At 39.3% G+C, this 17,311-nt stretch overlaps 1 protein-coding gene across 1 annotated transcript; it reads right to left on the minus strand.

The window, feature by feature from the left end:
* Positions 1 to 538: 538 nt before the first annotated feature.
* LOC142657112 (histo-blood group ABO system transferase 2-like) lies at positions 539 to 16,920 on the minus strand. The gene is made up of 4 exons (XM_075832155.1): positions 16,853 to 16,920; positions 8,146 to 8,277; positions 5,051 to 5,179; positions 539 to 1,223 (listed from the first exon to the last, which is right to left on the minus strand). The coding sequence occupies exons 1-4, from the start codon at positions 16,918 to 16,920 to the stop codon at positions 539 to 541; spliced, it is 1,014 nt and encodes a 337-aa protein (XP_075688270.1).
* Between the last annotated feature and the right edge of the window lie 391 nt (positions 16,921 to 17,311).

The raw sequence follows: 17,311 nt of genomic DNA on the forward strand, positions 1-17,311 counted from the left end.
GGGAGTGGCGCTTGCGCCGTTCCCACACAGTCGGCGTACGCTTCTGTGAATGGAACGGCTCCCGTTCGCATTCTCTATGGGGTTGTATGACCCGTATTCCATCTCTGTATGTGTCGTTAATCGACACATACAGAGATGAAAAAAAAAATGCCAGCCCCCCATATAGAAGTAAAAGTTTAAAGTCACAACACTAATAAATACAATTTTGGTTTATATTTTATTAAAAGCAATATAATTTAAAAAAATAATTCATGACACCTTCCCTTTAAAGAACATTTGAACAATTTCCAGAAAACCTCTCTAGCAACAAAAGCACATATGGATAATGCCAAGAACAGAAACATTGTTTGCACTTTGTGGTGGTGCCCTTTACTGCAAATATAATCAGCAAAGTCAATACAAGCTGATGATAACGTATAGGGTTCAATGTCCCTGTTAGGACTGTACCATATAATATCACGTAGCACAGCAAGATTCTAGTTTCTAGGCTGGAGGAACATGTTACATATATGATATTTTATATTCATATAACAGTATTTTAGTTCCTCACTTCTTGGTGGTCTTTTTGTACTGCTAAGAACCGCTTCTTCTTGATGAATTCCCCGTTAGTTAAGTTAGCGTCCCAGAGGTATTCCGGTGAAAGTATCTTGGTAGGTTTATTGTACAACAAATACCTGTTGAGATGAGATTCCTCTTGCCACACAGCTTCAATATAATTTTTCTTGTCCTCCATAATACCTTTTTGACATGCCACACTGAGTTTGTAAATTTCTTCCACCTTTCCGCCATACAGAGCAGCCATATAATAGAAGTCCCCATGCTCATATGGTATATATGCTGCAGAAATTGGTCTACGCTCATAAGGAAATGACTCTGGTTCAGAAAGGAAAAATCCGGGGTGGAGTGTAGCTACTAGGTCTCCAAGTATTTCAACTCCTACATGATCATTGAATACCATATCTACATCAGCACACAACAAGTAGTCTATTTCATTTGGCATATGCTCCTTAGTGAAGATCGTGAGGGCCTCCATTCTTCTCATTGACACATCTTGCCAGCGTTGGTCGGCAACTACATTGTGAATTTGCAAGATGCGACCATCAGCCACTTTGGGTTTAACTACTTCATTGACTTTTTCAGTGAATACATAGTATGTAACTTTGTGACCAACCATGAAGTAACGCTCTGCAGACTCCAGGAATGGCCGAAGGAAACGGATATACCTGGAAATACATTAACTTAATTATTACTCAGACATATTCAGCACACTCATATAAATATAAATAACTATATATATATGTATAATACGTTCAGCCATAACATTAAAGCCACTGACAGGTAGAGTGAATAACATTAACCCCATCAGGACCCAGCCATTTTTTGGATTTTCGTTTTCATTTTTTCCTCCCCACCTTTAAAAAACTATAACGTTTTTATTCTTCTGTCATTATAGCCATATGAGGGCTTGTTTTTTGCAGGACGAGTTGTAGGAAACTGAATTTTTTTTTATTTGTGGGGTGAAATAGGAAAAAAACAGCGATTCCTCAATCTTTTAAAGGGGTTTTATTTTTACGATGTTCACCATGTGGTAAAAACAGCATGTTAACTTTATTCTACATGTCAATACGATTATGGCAATTTTTTTATGTTTTACTATTTTTACAAGGAAGAAACTAATTGTTAAAAGTAAAATTTGAGGAGGTTTGGAAAAGTATTTTGGCTGATGTCCCGTTGATTTCACTTAATGTGGCTCACCGCAGGTCTCAGCTGTTTTCACTGCATAGAGTCTATTGCACACCGGTGCTTTTGCAGAAAATGGGTCTCCGGACCGATGCGGGGTGTCCAAGATGTTCGGAGGAACAGGCAGACCTTCTCCATATGATGTGGGGATGTCCTGCTTTACAGAGGAAGGGATTTTTGTATTGATAGAGGGAGTGTTTAGTCTCCGGATGTCATGGGATCCCCTGATAGGGGTCCTGGGTTATGTGGATGATCTCGAAGTTACTGCTCTCCAAAAATTGGCCATTCAAAAAGTATTGTATCAGGGTCGTAAGCTGATAGCTAAACAATTTACCACAAACGCAGTGCACTTAAAAAATTTGAGGGTCAGTGGAATGAGTGGTTGCAGACACCAGGGTTGCCATCGATGTCTCTTCTGAATACGATATCTGTAGGGCTGGTGGGCTAGGTTGGGTACTATTTTGTTAGAGGACGGCAGGTGGGTAGGGGAATATTGAAATGTTCGATGTAACTTGATAAGACGATAAAGTGCATAGTACTCTTTGCCAGGGGGTGGGATGGGGGTAGGGGGCTTGGTGAGGTATGCATGTTTCATGTGATATATGTTTGTATTATCTAAAAAATTTGTGTTAATAAAAACTATTTGATTTAAAAAAAAATTATAATAATTTGTGTTTCGTTGCCACATTCTGAGAGCCATAACTTTTTTTATTTTTTCATCGATTGAGCGGTTTGAGGGTTTCTTTTTTGTGTGCGAGATGTAGTTATGCTGTTCTATCGACTCCAGTAAACCCTGCCTGTTCTGTGACGGAGGCCCCTAACGGAGCCTCCGTCGGAGATGTGAACATAGTCTAAACTATACACAATATTTCACATCGTGATCACTGTTGGAGCAGTTTTTTGCAGACCTGCTGACAGTATTTGTGTCAGTTCAAAGTCCGGTGTCGTCAGGCTGGGAATTGATATTAACATCTGAATATACATCTGTGATTGATATTTGGGTGTTATTTGGGTGTTAGTTGGCACAAATTCAATACCTCACATTGATGTCCTTGTGTTACGCCGTTAGAAAATATTTAGTTGTGCATTGTTCTCAATACTGTAATTATCTGTTTATCTTTCAAGCATTTTTTATTTTTTTGGCTGCAATTATATTAATGTTTCAGGTTATTTTATTCTCATTCATTTGTTTCAGGTTTTAATTGAAGATTATATGTGTTTTTTTTGTTAGTTTTTTTTTTTACATGTCAAAACCGCACAAGGCACAAGGTACCACTTTCTCAACTTCTAGATTCAACACTCATAGTTACATAGTACAGTCGAAAAAAGCCATGTCATGCTCAATATTTTACAAGATCTTAAACGAATAAACCTTATTATTTACCATTCCTGGCTTTCAGTACATTATACCTATACTCTGAAATGCTATAAATACACTAATCTCTATACTACAAATATTTACTTAAGATCATAGAACGCTCATTGCCGATAATTGCCCTGTGTAAACAGGGGAACGTTCAGCAGATGAATGGGCAAACGCTCGATCATCTGCTGGTCGTATAGTTTTAAAAAAGTAACATATTATCGTTGTCGGCAGCACATCCCCCTGTCCAAACAGGGAGACGCGCTGCCGACATGATAATAATGTATGGGGACAAGTGATTCGAGTAACGACTGCTTGTCCTAATCTGTAGCTCCGTGTGACAAGAGCAAACGAGTGCCGATCAACGATGTCTCATTGAACGGTGCTCGCTGCACTGGCCGCTTATCGACTGGTGTAAAAGGTAAATCGCCCTTTAGTCTCAGTCCTACTAATAAAGGTTATAAGCATAACTCCATTATCCCTACAGACTCCCATTCTCATAATAACTCTCCCCTACATTTGCTTCACAAACTGTACTATTTTTGTATTATTTTTTTTAGCTTATTTTAATTTATTTTGCATTTTATTTTTATTGGCTTTTATAGAAGAGAATACAAAAAAAAGTACAGTGCAGAGATCAAGCATTCGTAAAGAAAGAGAGGGAATACGGCATGTTCTGTCTTAGGCCTCATGCACACGACCGTAGCCATGTGCACGGCCGTGATTTTCGGGTCAGCCGGCCACGGAGTGACAGCCGCGAGCCGCCCACAAATCGCAGGCCGTGAACATGGCCGCGGCCATTATTTTCAATGAACACGGACCGCAGAACACGGCCGTAATAAGACATGCCGTTCTTTCTGCGGTCCGGGCTCCTGGGCCATGCACGGACCGTGAAAACTACGGTCGTGTGCATAGCCCCATAGGAATGAATGGGGTCGCAATTCTCCCGTGGATTTTCGGGGTAATTGCGGCCGCAAAGCACGTTCGTGTGCATGAGGCCTTACTACTGTTCCGCCTCAGACCTCCCATTGAAATCAATGGAAGTCAGAAAAAGTGTTTCTCCCAGCGTTTTTTGCTCTCAATGGCCGTGGGCGAAAAATGCAGCGAAGTACACCATGAAAACCGTGGCAAGAAAGTGCAGGCAAGTAAAAATCTGCTTCAAAATTCCTGAAGGAATTTTGCAACATATTTTTTCTGCCTGCAAAATCCTCCGTGTGAACTAGGCCTTATAGTGTCACCTCTGAAAATGTAACCTTTTTTTCCCAGCTGGAACGCATAGCACTTGTCTTATGAAAGTACCTAAAGGGTCTGTGCGGTTTCAGCAAATTAAAGTTATTATTTGTATAATTAAAAGTTATAAAATGTTTCCAATATACTTTCTGTATTAATTCCTCACAGTTTTCAAGATCTCTGCTTGTTGTTATTCAGTAGGAACATTCATTGTTTACATCCAGTGGATACAATTCTGTCCCTGGTCATGTGTTGGACACACAGGTGCTCAGCTCGTTACAGTTACAGTATGTGTATCAGAACTGTGTCGTATAACAATCTGTGTGTCCATCACATGGCCAAGGACAGAATTGTATCTTGTGGAAGCCTAAACTCTTTCTTGAATTAAAGTGACAAAGCTAAAGTGGTTTTATTGTGAACATGTTACGAGATGTCCAAGTCAGTGAAAAATACAATCATGCATGGAAGAGTTAAAATGACAAAAGGAAAAAGAAGCAAAAGAGAGATATCACAGGAATGAAGTACACACCCTTGACAGCATTGATTCTGAAGAAACACCATTCAGTCTTTTCTCCATTCAGATCCTTTCAAGGTTTTCCTGTTGTGTTCTGTGGACTTATCACCCTACCAACTTTACTCAAAAGAAAACCATCAAAATAAATTAAGGCAGCTCTTCATTCTTCTCTTAACCACAGCTAGATTTCAATGTATACTTACTTTTTGACAGCAAATACAAACAGTCCAATTCTTGTACCATTGTGCTGGTTATCTAAAATTTTAATGTCATATATTCCATCCCAGATGATTGGGGCAAGCCAGGGAGTGAGAACATTGAGACCCATTTTCCTATTGGGGAAACAACAAAAACCAAAAGAATGATGTCATAACAATAACACATATCATACTCTTTCAATATATATATGTGTTGTAACAGCATAGAGAGGCATTAGCACTGGAGAAAGTTCCCCTGCTAAAACCTGAGCGTTATTGGGTCTTCACATTACAAATAGAGGTTACGATTTAGAAGGGGTTCTTTCTTCAGTGATAAAACAAAATTTGTAGCACTAAAAAAACAATTACAGTTCAAATAATCAAAAATCCAGAGACGAAAGAGAAACAAAAAGTGGCAACTCACCATCCTGCATTAATTTTTTCCTATTTTAGCTCATAAATAAATCCATGGACGGGGGGTGGGGAGGATGCAACCGGCGGGCAACAGCCTGTTTTGTGTAACAACATTTCCTCTGGTCCAATCAGGAAGATTTTAACACAGGATGGTTGCCGTTTTTGTTTCTCTTTCGTCTTTGGATTGTTGGATAGCTGGACACTTCTTATCTTTTAAGTTGAGCACCACCGTGACCTGTTGTATATATATTAAACCCTGGAGATATACCGGCTCCTAGGATAAGTAAGTGAGGACTGTGAGTAGTACCGACCTATTGACTTCTATTGTTTTGTACAGTTCAAATAATACCAATTTTGTCAAGTGAAGAGTACCTAGGGGCTACTGAAAAAAATTCCCGGTAGGCATACAACAGTTCCCACCCCAACAATATCACAATGGAATATTTTTTTCAATTAGAGCAGTCTCCAAATTGTCTATCTCTGCTCTGTCTTAATTAGCTTTGTCTTTCGAGATTCCAAATAATATGGCAGATGCCAAATTATTAGAATTTCTAGGCTAGCAGATGCTAGATTTCTTCAAAGTATTATTTTCTTGCAGAGCACTTGTCACCATTTTTTGAGTTAATGTTATATTACAATATATTCTCATGCAAGAATTGAGTTAATGATATGTCTTGCTTATTAAATCTCCAGTTGAGCCATTTATCAGGAAACTTTTTTAGAATAAAAATGGTATGTGTTTTACCCAAGTGTCCATGGTTGTCTGGTATTGAAGTTCCGACCCATTTATTTGTATTTAGAAACGTTTTGGAATCCATCATTTTAGGTGACAAATCTCTAAATTGGATTTTAATCACAGCCCTGTATATGTATCCTGCTTCTGATGTGTTGTGTTTCTTAGGAATTTTTTCGGCAGCTCTGTCCACCAATTTCACTTATTGTAATGCAAAGACTGAAATCCACAGCTAAATATGCTGCTAAATCGATATATGCAGATTTGCAGGCTATTCCCACAATGGAATATTTCCGTTATGCGTGAACTTTTAGTATATTGTATTTATTAAGGTCATTTATTTGTTGATATTACATTTTACTTTTGCATATATCGATCTTATTAGTGAATATACCATTTTAGAGCTGATTCTGTAATTCTTAGAATTCTGATATCCACAAAAACTCCATCTACTAAATCTCTGCTACTGGGCTACCAGTCTTTTGTGTCAGTTATTTGATTGAAAGAGAATAATATTTTTCATAAAAATACCTTAACATTACCTAGTTCATTACATGACAGTAACACAGCTAATTGGGGTCAGTTACCATGACAACACATCACTCGTTACTAGTGCACAGTTTAGTTTCCCACATACGCCATTGCATCGGTACTCTCCAATTAGTGTATATACAGAACTACATACCAGCTAATCATTTCTGGCTAGCGGTTCCACAGATAGAATTAACGGCTACTAAACAGAGTAATATCAGTTCATTTTCCCCATCATAATGAACAGTGAATTCCTTCTGCTCCCTTTAGTTATTGCTACATCAATCTTAATAATGAAGTACAGTTATCAGAAAATACATTGCAGATGAGCTGATCTACAGTATATGTACTGTGTTGGGAAAACTAGGTGACAACTAATATGAGTTCACTAGACCTGAGGAAGATTTTCAACATTTCCTACTAAAATCCCCAAAAATGTACTGTAATTTAAAATCCTGTCCTGATCTGCCAACATGTTAAAAATAATATTACACTTTCTTAGTTACCGCTATTCCTGGGAAAGATTGGTGACAACCAATATGTCTACCATTGCGTCTCCAAAAGGAGATATAACTCTACCGAGTGTATGCATCTTTACCAGTAGAGTAACAAATAATCATATGGGACACCCTTCGGTATCAGGTTGTAAATAAAAATGAATGGGACTGTCTGGTTTAGAAAATCCTTTTTCAAATAAACTATTAGGGAATTCTGATTTAACAGAGGGGCCCCTTGTTCAGGATCCCCATCAATCAGTCAAAGCAGAGAGTGCCTGCCAGTTGTCCCATTGACTTGGGGACTGGTAACACCAATTTGACGACTTAGTCGTACATTTTTTAGGCAGAATAACAGAGGAACGGCACAAAGCAGAAATGTAAGAAAAGGTGGTCCAGAATTGCTACTTTTTAGGGAAGGAAAGTAAGTACTAAATCAGACATGTTAGGAGGACTAACAGGTCCTTTTTAACTTTATGTGGGGTCTTAAAGGGGTTGTCAAGTTTAGAAAAGCCATTTTAATATATCATATTAGAGATATTTGTGCTAATATAGAGCAGTACTCTGTTTAGGATCCTCATCTTTTGGCCAGAGAAGAGAGCAGTTACAAAGAGTGTCTCCCACACTGGAGGAGCTGTCTTGTCCTGCATTACACAGACCACTCATTGATTTGAATAAGCACTGTGTAATGCTTAATCTCCACTGTGGAGGTGCTGCAGAGAAATTAAACATTTACTACTAGGTTTCCCCCACAGACTTCAGCTCATGACTGGGGGTTCCAGCAGGGGGACACTTTGTGATCAGCTTATTGTCAGGGGACCCTTCTTAAAACCAGGGATTGTCCAAAGCGGAGAGCGCCTTTAGGGTCGAGCTGTTGTCCATCTATATTTTAAACATGACACAGTTTATTATATTCATTTGTAACCTACCTCTTCTTTCCACTGTTTAAAAGCAGCTTTCTCTCACAGTGCTCCAACTCTATAGTCTTCTCTGTCACTTTCTGTGACCAGTGAATTGTCTGTTCTTGTTTAGATAGAAATATCAGTTCTGTGTTCTGTATACTGTAGAATGAGAAAAAATGAAAGAAAAAAATTTGGGGGTCTTTCCCTCCTAAGTTATAATCCACCCCTTCCACATGAACTTGAATAGTATCTTATTTTAGGGATCTGACTCCACTTTAAATGGGGCAAAAACAGCCAATAGGCCAACCTGCAAATTTTCTTACCAAGTTATGCTTTTGTAAATTAGAATAAGGGATTTCATATCAATATATGTGGGGAAACTCAAGTTCTTTTTAAAAGGGTTACCCTCAAGATTAGTAACTCAATTATACAGTTTAGGCTCACAAGCACATATATAACAAATATCAGTTACTATTTAGCTGTAGAAATCAATGTGTAGCCTAAAGAATTTCAAGGAGTGGGCCACATTGGCTTCTTTATCTAAAATTAATACTGCAGCAAAAGAAGAAATTGCACCAGGTTAGGCCTCATGCACACGAACCTATTTTTGTCCTCCTGTAAATACTGGTGTAAATACGGGTCCTTGGTTACACGTATTCGACCCGTATTGGACCAGTATTTACGGACCCGTGCCCGTAAATACGGGTCCGGTGTCACCTGTATTCCACCTGTATTTACGGGCACGTTTTCGCTGCAAAATTACAGTGCAGTAATCGGCAGCCCTTCTCTCTATCAGTGCAGGATAGAGAGAAGGGGCAGCCCTTTCCGCAGAAAAAGTAAAAGAAATTCATACTTACCCGGCCGTTGTCTTGGTGACGCTTCCCTCTCTTGACATCCAGTCCGACCTCCCTGGATGACGTGGCAGTCCATGTGACCGCTGCAGCCTATGATTGGCCTGCAGCGGTCACATGGGCTGAAACATCATCCCAGGAGGCCGGACTGGAGGAAGAAGCAGGGAGTTCTGGGTAAGTATGAACGTCTTTTTTGCTCTATAAAACGTCAGGTTGCTCTATATTGTGATCGGCAGTCACTGTCCAGGGTGCTGAAACAGTTATTGCCGATCGTTTAACTCTTTCAGCACCCTGGACAGTGACTATTTACTGACATCGCCTAGCAATGCTCCTGTAATTACGGGTGCACACACGTAGTCACCCGTAATTACGGGAGCCCTATAGACTTCTATGGGCCTGCCCGTGCCGTAATTACGGCCTGAAATAGGACATGTTCTATATTTTTCAACAGCACGGGCACCTTCCCATAAGCATAATGGGAGGTACCCGTGGCCAATAGAAGTCCATGGGCCCCTTAAAAACGTGCCTTAATTACGGCCCGTAATTACGGGCTTTTTTACGTTCGTGTGCAGAGGGCCTAAGGCCCCATGCAAACGAACGTGCTTTTGCGGCCGCAATTCCCCCGAAAATCCACGGGAGAATTCAAGGGAAAACAGCTCCTGATTTTCAGACGTTTTTTAAGCCACTCGCGATTTTCGCGAAAGTTTCCTGCTCTGCCATAGTATTCAATTGTACAATTGAAAGTAGCAGTTGCCACGACAAGTCCCGAGACAGTAATTTGCCAGGACTGTCTCTGTAAATTCGGGACAGTCCTGGCAAATTCGGTACAGTTGACAAGTATGTTTTAGAAGCATTTTTGTGCCGTTTTTTTAAATTTGTGACAATTTGTACTGGCTTTTTTCCCTGACCTTTATGAGGTCCTATACAGAAGCCTATTGAGAAAAATGCCTGAAATAATACCATACCCAAAACATGATACATTTTGTTAAAAACAGCACTGACCTCAAAAACACTACAAAGACGCTGCAAATCTAAAATCTATGTATGTAGGCTTCCTCATAGTTTATTATAGACTTTTAGCTAACATCTGTCGGGAAAGTTTTAGCCCAAAACAAAGGCAGAAAAAATGCGACAGAAATCTCTGCCAAACGTGTGTACAAAGTCGACCTCAGTGGGCACCAGTATTATAAATGACAAATGGTAGGTGGGGGCCCTGTTACATATTTTCTATTGAGAACTAGGAGATTCAAATTGCACTTATGTCGGTAGCAAAGCACATTATGATGGTTGGTTTCACACTATTTTGTATCACTGTACTACGGTGTGGTATTGTATAAAAAGATTTATGAATTCCTATTCAAACACAGAGTGTTACTGAACAATCACGTGCTACATTGTTTTAACGTTGCAGCATATCCTATACCTGGCATTTTGTGGCATTGAATTCCATGGGGGGAAAAAAATAAGGAAAAATACATGTAAAAGCTATGAAGATTTTGTCTGTGTGCTGGTGTACAAAAGGATTGGTGTTCTAATAAGCAGAAATCAAATTAGTCCCTTATGAACGAATATTAACCATGCACAATTTATTTAGATATTGAATGGAAAGGAAGACTCTACAAGGAGTAATTGTTTAGCCATGCTGTTAAAAGGAATCTGTCACCAGACAGACCCCTTTCATATAGATATCTTATAGAGGCTCTTTATAAATGATGACATATTCACTTTAACTAAATATGTTCGGACCGCTGGTTAATAACGAGGGAAGAGGCCACCCAAAAACAATGCCAGATCTCTTCGTTGTTGTGGCGATCCAGTGTTACCACTTAAATAGGTCTGAAAGGCTGGAGGTACGTGTTCCTCTGTAATTCCTCCTAGAACTTTATAAATAAATTGACAACTTAGTGTTACCATTCCCCTGTCCCTACACAGTCTCACTCTTTCAGCACTGTGATGTGATGGGGGAATTAATTGAAAAATCTGCAGTAAAATCTGTGTAATACATGCAGATTTTCGACAGACTGGTGACTTTCATGGCAAAGGTGTGACTTTCTTTTAACCTATTTGTCATGTTTTTTTTGTGGATTTGCTGCTTTTTGCCAATTGATTTTTCCATTGCAAAACCACATCCGGTTTTCACATGCAGTACCACAACATGGTTTTCCATAAAAGCATTTCTAGCATTATTTTCCTACAACTATTTCTTAAAAAAACCAAAAACCTGTGATTGTGATCACACTACATTGTTTTTTTTTTGGGAATGCACAGATTTTAAGCCATGCCACCCAACCAGTGGGACAGTTTGGGATTTCAGGCAGTGTTTTGGGAAGCCTGCAGCATATCCTGGTTTTAACTGTATCGGTGGAGCAGGTAGCCATCAGCACCCTGCTCCACCATTCACTATGTGACGCCAGCCATGAGTGGCTTGGTGCAAACAGGTGTGGTGCAGTGATGTCATCGCACCTTTCTGCCCCGAGCCAATTGACTAAGGATGTTTATCCGAAACGCATAAGCAAAACCTGTGTTTTTGGTAATGCCGTGGATGTTTTAAATGTTCAAATAAAGAAGCAAAGATTTTACTACATTGCTATGGATTTGTATCGCTGGAATATCTCCCTCTATCCCTGTGTGTGTCCTGCTGTGGACTTATCCGTGCCTGATACTGCCATGTGCTAATTGTGGATCAGTGGTTTGTTTGGAGGTGAGCTGGCTATTTACCCTGTTGCTGTAATACTCACCTAGCCCCGTTCCCACAACGAACTGAGTTGGTCACTGTCCGCAAAGCTGGTCAGACATCACTGCATCGCGGCGAAATGGCCAGGAGTCATGTCCCGGCGTCTTAAAGTGGCTTAAAGAGGCCTGTAACTTATAAAAGTAACTGATGGAGCAGGGATCTGACTGCCTATGCATTCAACTGTATCCTCTTTTCTGAGAATGCAGATGCAGTTGAAAGAGGTGGTCGTCCAGCGATCCAGGGCGTCGTGCCAAAAGTCCAGAGCTTCCACCTCAGATGCCCGGTACTAGTGATACTCTTAGGTCCATTTAATGCAAAGACCATCCGGTCCAAAAACAAAACAATTGCTATCTATAAAAATGGATAAAAGTAAACCCTTTAATAGCTTAAAAAAAAAGTATATAGCCATTTCACCAACACGTGCATAGAGACCATAGGGGTCGTCTCGTGAAGACACCCTCTTAAATACTATATGCCTGGTTTTGGACCCTCTTTATAAGACAAAAAATACCCCTTCTCATTAACATATTCACTTTAAAAGATAAGAAAAAATACTGATAGCTCATACGATCAACAATAACAGCTTGCATCATCAACATTTCCTACCAATAGTTTTCCAAAATAAAGACATATTTGGGCCATATAGTTGATAACTACATTTGAAAAAATTGTGTCAATGTATTTTCTCTTTGGCATCTTTACTTATTTTTAGGGTTCTTTTTAAAATGAAGCACTGCTCATAAACTGAAAATTCAACTTTTGGTCATGCACATGCACGCCATGTGATTGGCCAAAAGCTGAACTTTTATTTTTTTTCCTGAAGATTTGCTTTAACCCCTTCAGGACTGAGCCTGTTTTGGCCTTGTTGACGCAGGCGATTTTTTCAAATCTGACATGTGTCAATTTATGTGGTAATAGCTTGGGAATGCTTTTACCTATCCAAGCGATTCTGAGATTGTTTTCTCGTGACATATTGTACTTTACGTCTGTGAAAAAATTTGGTCGATAAATTCAGTATTTATTTATAAAAAACACCAAAATTTAGAGAAAATGTGCAAAAAATTTCATTTTTCTAAATTTGAATGTATCTGCTTGTAAAACAGACAGTAATACCACACAAAATAGTCACTAGTTAACATTCCCCATATGTCTACTTTATGATTGCATAGTTTTTTGAACGTCCTTTTATTTTTCTAGGACGTTACAAGGCTTAGAACTTTAGCAGCAATTTCTCACATTTTCAAGAAATTTCCAAAACCTATTTTTTTCATGGACCAGTTCAGTTCTGAAGTGGCTTTGAGGGCCTTATATATTAGAAACTCCCCATAAATCACCCCATTTTAAAAACGTCACCCCTCAAAGTATTCAAAATAGCATTCAGAAAGTTTCTTAACCCTTTAGGCGTTTCACAAAAATTAAAGCAATGTAGAGGTGTGATTTACAAATGTAATTTTTTTTGCAGAAATTCATTTGTAATAGAAAAATTTCTGTAACACACAAAGTTTTACAAGAGAAATACAACTCAATATTTATTGCCCAGATTCTGCAGTTTTTAGAAATATCCCACATGTGGCCCTAGTGTGATAATGGACTGAAATACCGGCCTCAGAAGCAAAGGAGCACCTGGTGGATTTTGAAGCCTCCTTTTCATTACAATATATTTTAGGCTCCATGTCTGGTTTGAAGCGGTCTTGTAGTGCCTAAACAGTGGAAACCCCCAAAAAGTGACCCCATTTTGGAAACTACACCCCTCAAGGAATTTATCTAGTTGTATAGTGAGCATTTTAACCCCACAGGTTTTTTGCTGAATTTATTGGTGTTAGTCTGTGAAAATGAAAATTTACATTTCTTCTGAAGAAACATAGACATTTTTAATTTTTGCAAGAAATAAAGGAGAAAAAGCACCCCAACATTTGTAAAGAAATTTATCCTGATTACGGCAATACCCCATATGTGGTCATAAACTTATATTTGAACGCATTACAGCCCTCAGAAGGGAAGGAGCGCAATTTGGGTTTTGGAGCTCAAATTTTGCTATAATGGTTTTCGGTACCATGTCCCATTTGCAACGCCCTGGAGGGACCAAAACAGCAGAAACCCCCCCAAAAGTGACCCCATTCACTATCAGAATCCAAGAGAGCAAATGCCTCTTCAGTGGTATAGAACTTGCGTGCCATTTTTTACGTATTTTTTTTTTTACTTATTTTTTGTAACAGTTTTAATAAAAGTAACAAAGAAAAAGTCCACTAATCCATTGATCAATAAATTTATGTACAACCCTAAGGCCCTGTTCACACAGAGTTTTTTTACGAGTTTTTTGGCGCGGAAAACCGCTCCGCAAAACTCGTCAAAAACCGCCCAAAAATGTCTCCCATTGATTTCAATGGGAGTTGGACGAGCTTTTTTACCGTGAGCAAAAAAAACACATTGCGGTAAAAAGAAGCGACATGACCTATCTTGAGGCGGTTTCCGCCTCCAAAACCCCATTTCAGTCAGTCAGAAGGGTAAAAAATACACCTCGACGAGTGTTTTGGCGAGTTTTTGTCAAACCACTGTGCAAAAAACGTCTGGAGCAGTTTTTGCAAGAGGAATTTTCCTCCTGCAAAAAACTCTGTGTGAACACAGCCTAACAATGAATAAATGTATTTAGAATTTACATACAATTTAATTTTTTGACGTGTAAAATATATGAAGAGATTTATAGAAGTATATGTGTGTATACGTATATATTACATGTACGTATATATCTATATGATGTTATAGATATATAACATCCCTAATTATTAATTTTTAGTATTATATGTCTATATATAATATATATTACGTGTGTGTGTATATATAATATATATATATATATATATATATATATAATATAGACGTGTGTATGTGTATATATATATATATATATATATATATATATATATATACACACAGTATATAAATATATAAAATCATATATATATATATATATATATATATATATATATATATATATACACACACACACACACATTATAAGCCCTAATTGATTACTAACTAATTAATTGTCCTAGTCTGAGTACTATCTACCTAACAGACTACCTGAACTAGAACTAGCTGCCTACACTACACTATCTATGTGGAGGTGTTTTTGTGTGTTTTTCACAGTCGGTGTCTTTATATGAGACACACAGCAGCTGCTCGGCACAGCTTCTTCTCCCCCACTGTCTCAGAACGATCTGACAGGGAGGGAGGAGAAACATTGTAACGAACAGCACAGAAAGTTTGTTGCTGCAACAAACTTTGCTGTGATCACCATGATAGCTTTATCACGGTAATCACGTCATCAGGACCGACACCAATCCGGTCCTGATGTCTTCTCTCAGCACTTAGGGCATGACCACACATGGCGGAATTCCTCCGCAACTGTCCGCATCAATGCCGCACAGAATCTGCGTTGCAGATTCTGCAGCGGATCTGCACAAAATGTGCAGAAAATTGATGCGGACTGGCCGCTGCGGACTGCAGGAAAAGTGCTTCTCTTCTCCCTATTCAGTGCAGGATAGAGAGAAGGGACAGCACTTTCCCTAGTGAAAGTCAAAGAAATTCATACTTACCGCCCGTTGTCTTGGTGACGCGTCCCTCTTTCGGCATCCGGCCCGACCTCCCTGGATGACGCTCCAGTCCATGTGACCGCTGCAGCCTGTGCTTGGCCTGTGATTGGCTGCAGCCGTCACTTACACTGAAACGTCATCCTGGGAGGCCGGACTGGAGACAGACGCAGGGAGTTCTCGGTAAGTATGAACTTATATTTTTTTTTACAGATACATGTATATTGAGATCGGTAGTCACTGTCCCGGGTGCAGAAACAGTTACTGCCGATCGCGTAACTCTTTCAGCACCCTGGACAGTGACTATTTACAGACGTCTCCTAGCAACGCTCCCGTCATTACGGGAGCCCCATTGACTTCCTCAGTCTGGCTGTAGACCTAGAAATACATAGGTCCAGCCAGAATGAAGAAATGTCATGGTAGTAAAAACAATACGCTCCGCAGCACACATAAGATCTGCGGACTTCATTGCGGAATTTTGACTCTCCATTGAAGTCAATGGAGAAATTCCGCCATGAGTCCGCAACCAGTCCGCCACTGCTCCGCAACAGACAGAGCATGCTGCGGACACCAAATTCCGCTCCGCAGCCTATGCTCCGCAGCGGAATTGTACGCATCGTGTAAACGAACACTGCTAAATTAAAGTGAAAGTCAATGGAGAAACGGCTCCGCTGCGGATTAACGCTGCGGAGTGTCCGCAGCGGAATTTAAGTGAAATTCCGCTATGTGTGAACCCGCCCTTAGGCTGCTAGTAGCAGCGTGTGCTGAGAGATTCAGAGCACAGGGAGAGCGCCGTGCACTCTGTTCTGGCACCACGTGAATTAACGGGCTGCAGGAGAAAAGCCCAGCACGGCAGCCCGTTAATCTACGTGGGCTGGTCGTGAAGGGGTTAAGGGATCTTTAAAAACAAATATATGATTGGCAAACTTTCAATATTTATTTGCGTAGATACCTTAGAAATGTCAATGAATTGAAACACCAAGGGGGAGATTTATTTCGACTTGTGTTTCATATGCCAGTCTTTAGCTAAAGTTCATCAGAGTAAAATGTGCAATTTTGGGCTGTCCTAAAAAAAATTGAATCTACGCCTACTACAAGCAGGAGTCGATTTTCACTATAATTTGTGCTGTTTTCTGTCTTTACAAATGATAAATCAGTCAGAAACTTGCTAGCCCCGCCTCCTCCTGGATAACCCCACCGACTTTTCAAAAGTTGCGAGAGCAGAGAAAAGTCTCAAATTATTGCGCAGATATGTTGTGCATCACAATTTTCTGATTTTTTTATGCTACAAAAGTGGCGCAAATAACTTAAAAAATTCCACCTTATTTTGTAATGTTGCAGGAATTTTCAGGGTACAATGATTAAACTTTATTTACAGAAATCCAGAAACCTTTGTAATTATTTTTGTATAAACAGATCCATTTATACAGGACCCAATGATTCAACTAAGCAGAATAGATTAAATAAAATTTTAGCAGCAGATTAAACTGTATAGATATTTGAATAGCGTTTATTTTTTAAGAACAAAAATTATACAATAAAATACAGAAATTACTTACCAAAATCCCACTATATAAAGCATGAACACAACCAGGGTTCCAATGACATAAGCCTTGGGAGGCAGCATGCTCTTAGAAGTCTCTGAGTTAGCGTCCTACACGCAGAGAAAAAAAGTTATCCTTCTCAGAAAGTTTGCAGAATCTGTTATTGAGGCAGGTAAGGACACATATGGGCATACAATGAATTAAATTGAGATATTCTCTTTATAGTGAGCTCGGTGACAATTCCTTATGTGAATTGCAGAGGTAAATGAGTCAGTTGCTGAGGTCTTAGTGGGAATGGAAAGTAACCTCCTCTTTTCTCTCTTAGTGATTTATGTACATGTTAAATACACACACCTAGAATTTTTGCTCTGCACGTTCTGATGCACACCTCAGTGGCTGACTGTACTCGTCCTCAGCCTCTTTTATTCTTCGTAATTCTCACTTTTTTCTATACATACACTCCTCAACTTTGAA

The sequence above is a fragment of the Rhinoderma darwinii genome, chromosome 7, assembly GCF_050947455.1.
Source record: "Rhinoderma darwinii isolate aRhiDar2 chromosome 7, aRhiDar2.hap1, whole genome shotgun sequence".
Classification (NCBI taxonomy): domain Eukaryota; kingdom Metazoa; phylum Chordata; class Amphibia; order Anura; family Rhinodermatidae; genus Rhinoderma; species Rhinoderma darwinii.

What these genes read in the sequence shown, in the direction of transcription:
- LOC142657112 (XM_075832155.1), bottom strand. Translation starts at nt 16,920, where the DNA reads ATGCTGCCTCCCAAGGCTTATGTCATTGGAACCCTGGTTGTGTTCATG. An exon ending in TTAAACAGTGGAAAGAAGAG is followed by an intron (nt 5,180 to 8,145) that starts GTAGGTTACAAA and finishes TTTCCCCAATAG; the next exon opens with GAAAATGGGTCTCAATGTTC. An exon ending in TTTGTATTTGCTGTCAAAAA is followed by an intron (nt 1,224 to 5,050) that starts GTAAGTATACAT and finishes ATGTATTTCCAG; the next exon opens with GTATATCCGTTTCCTTCGGC.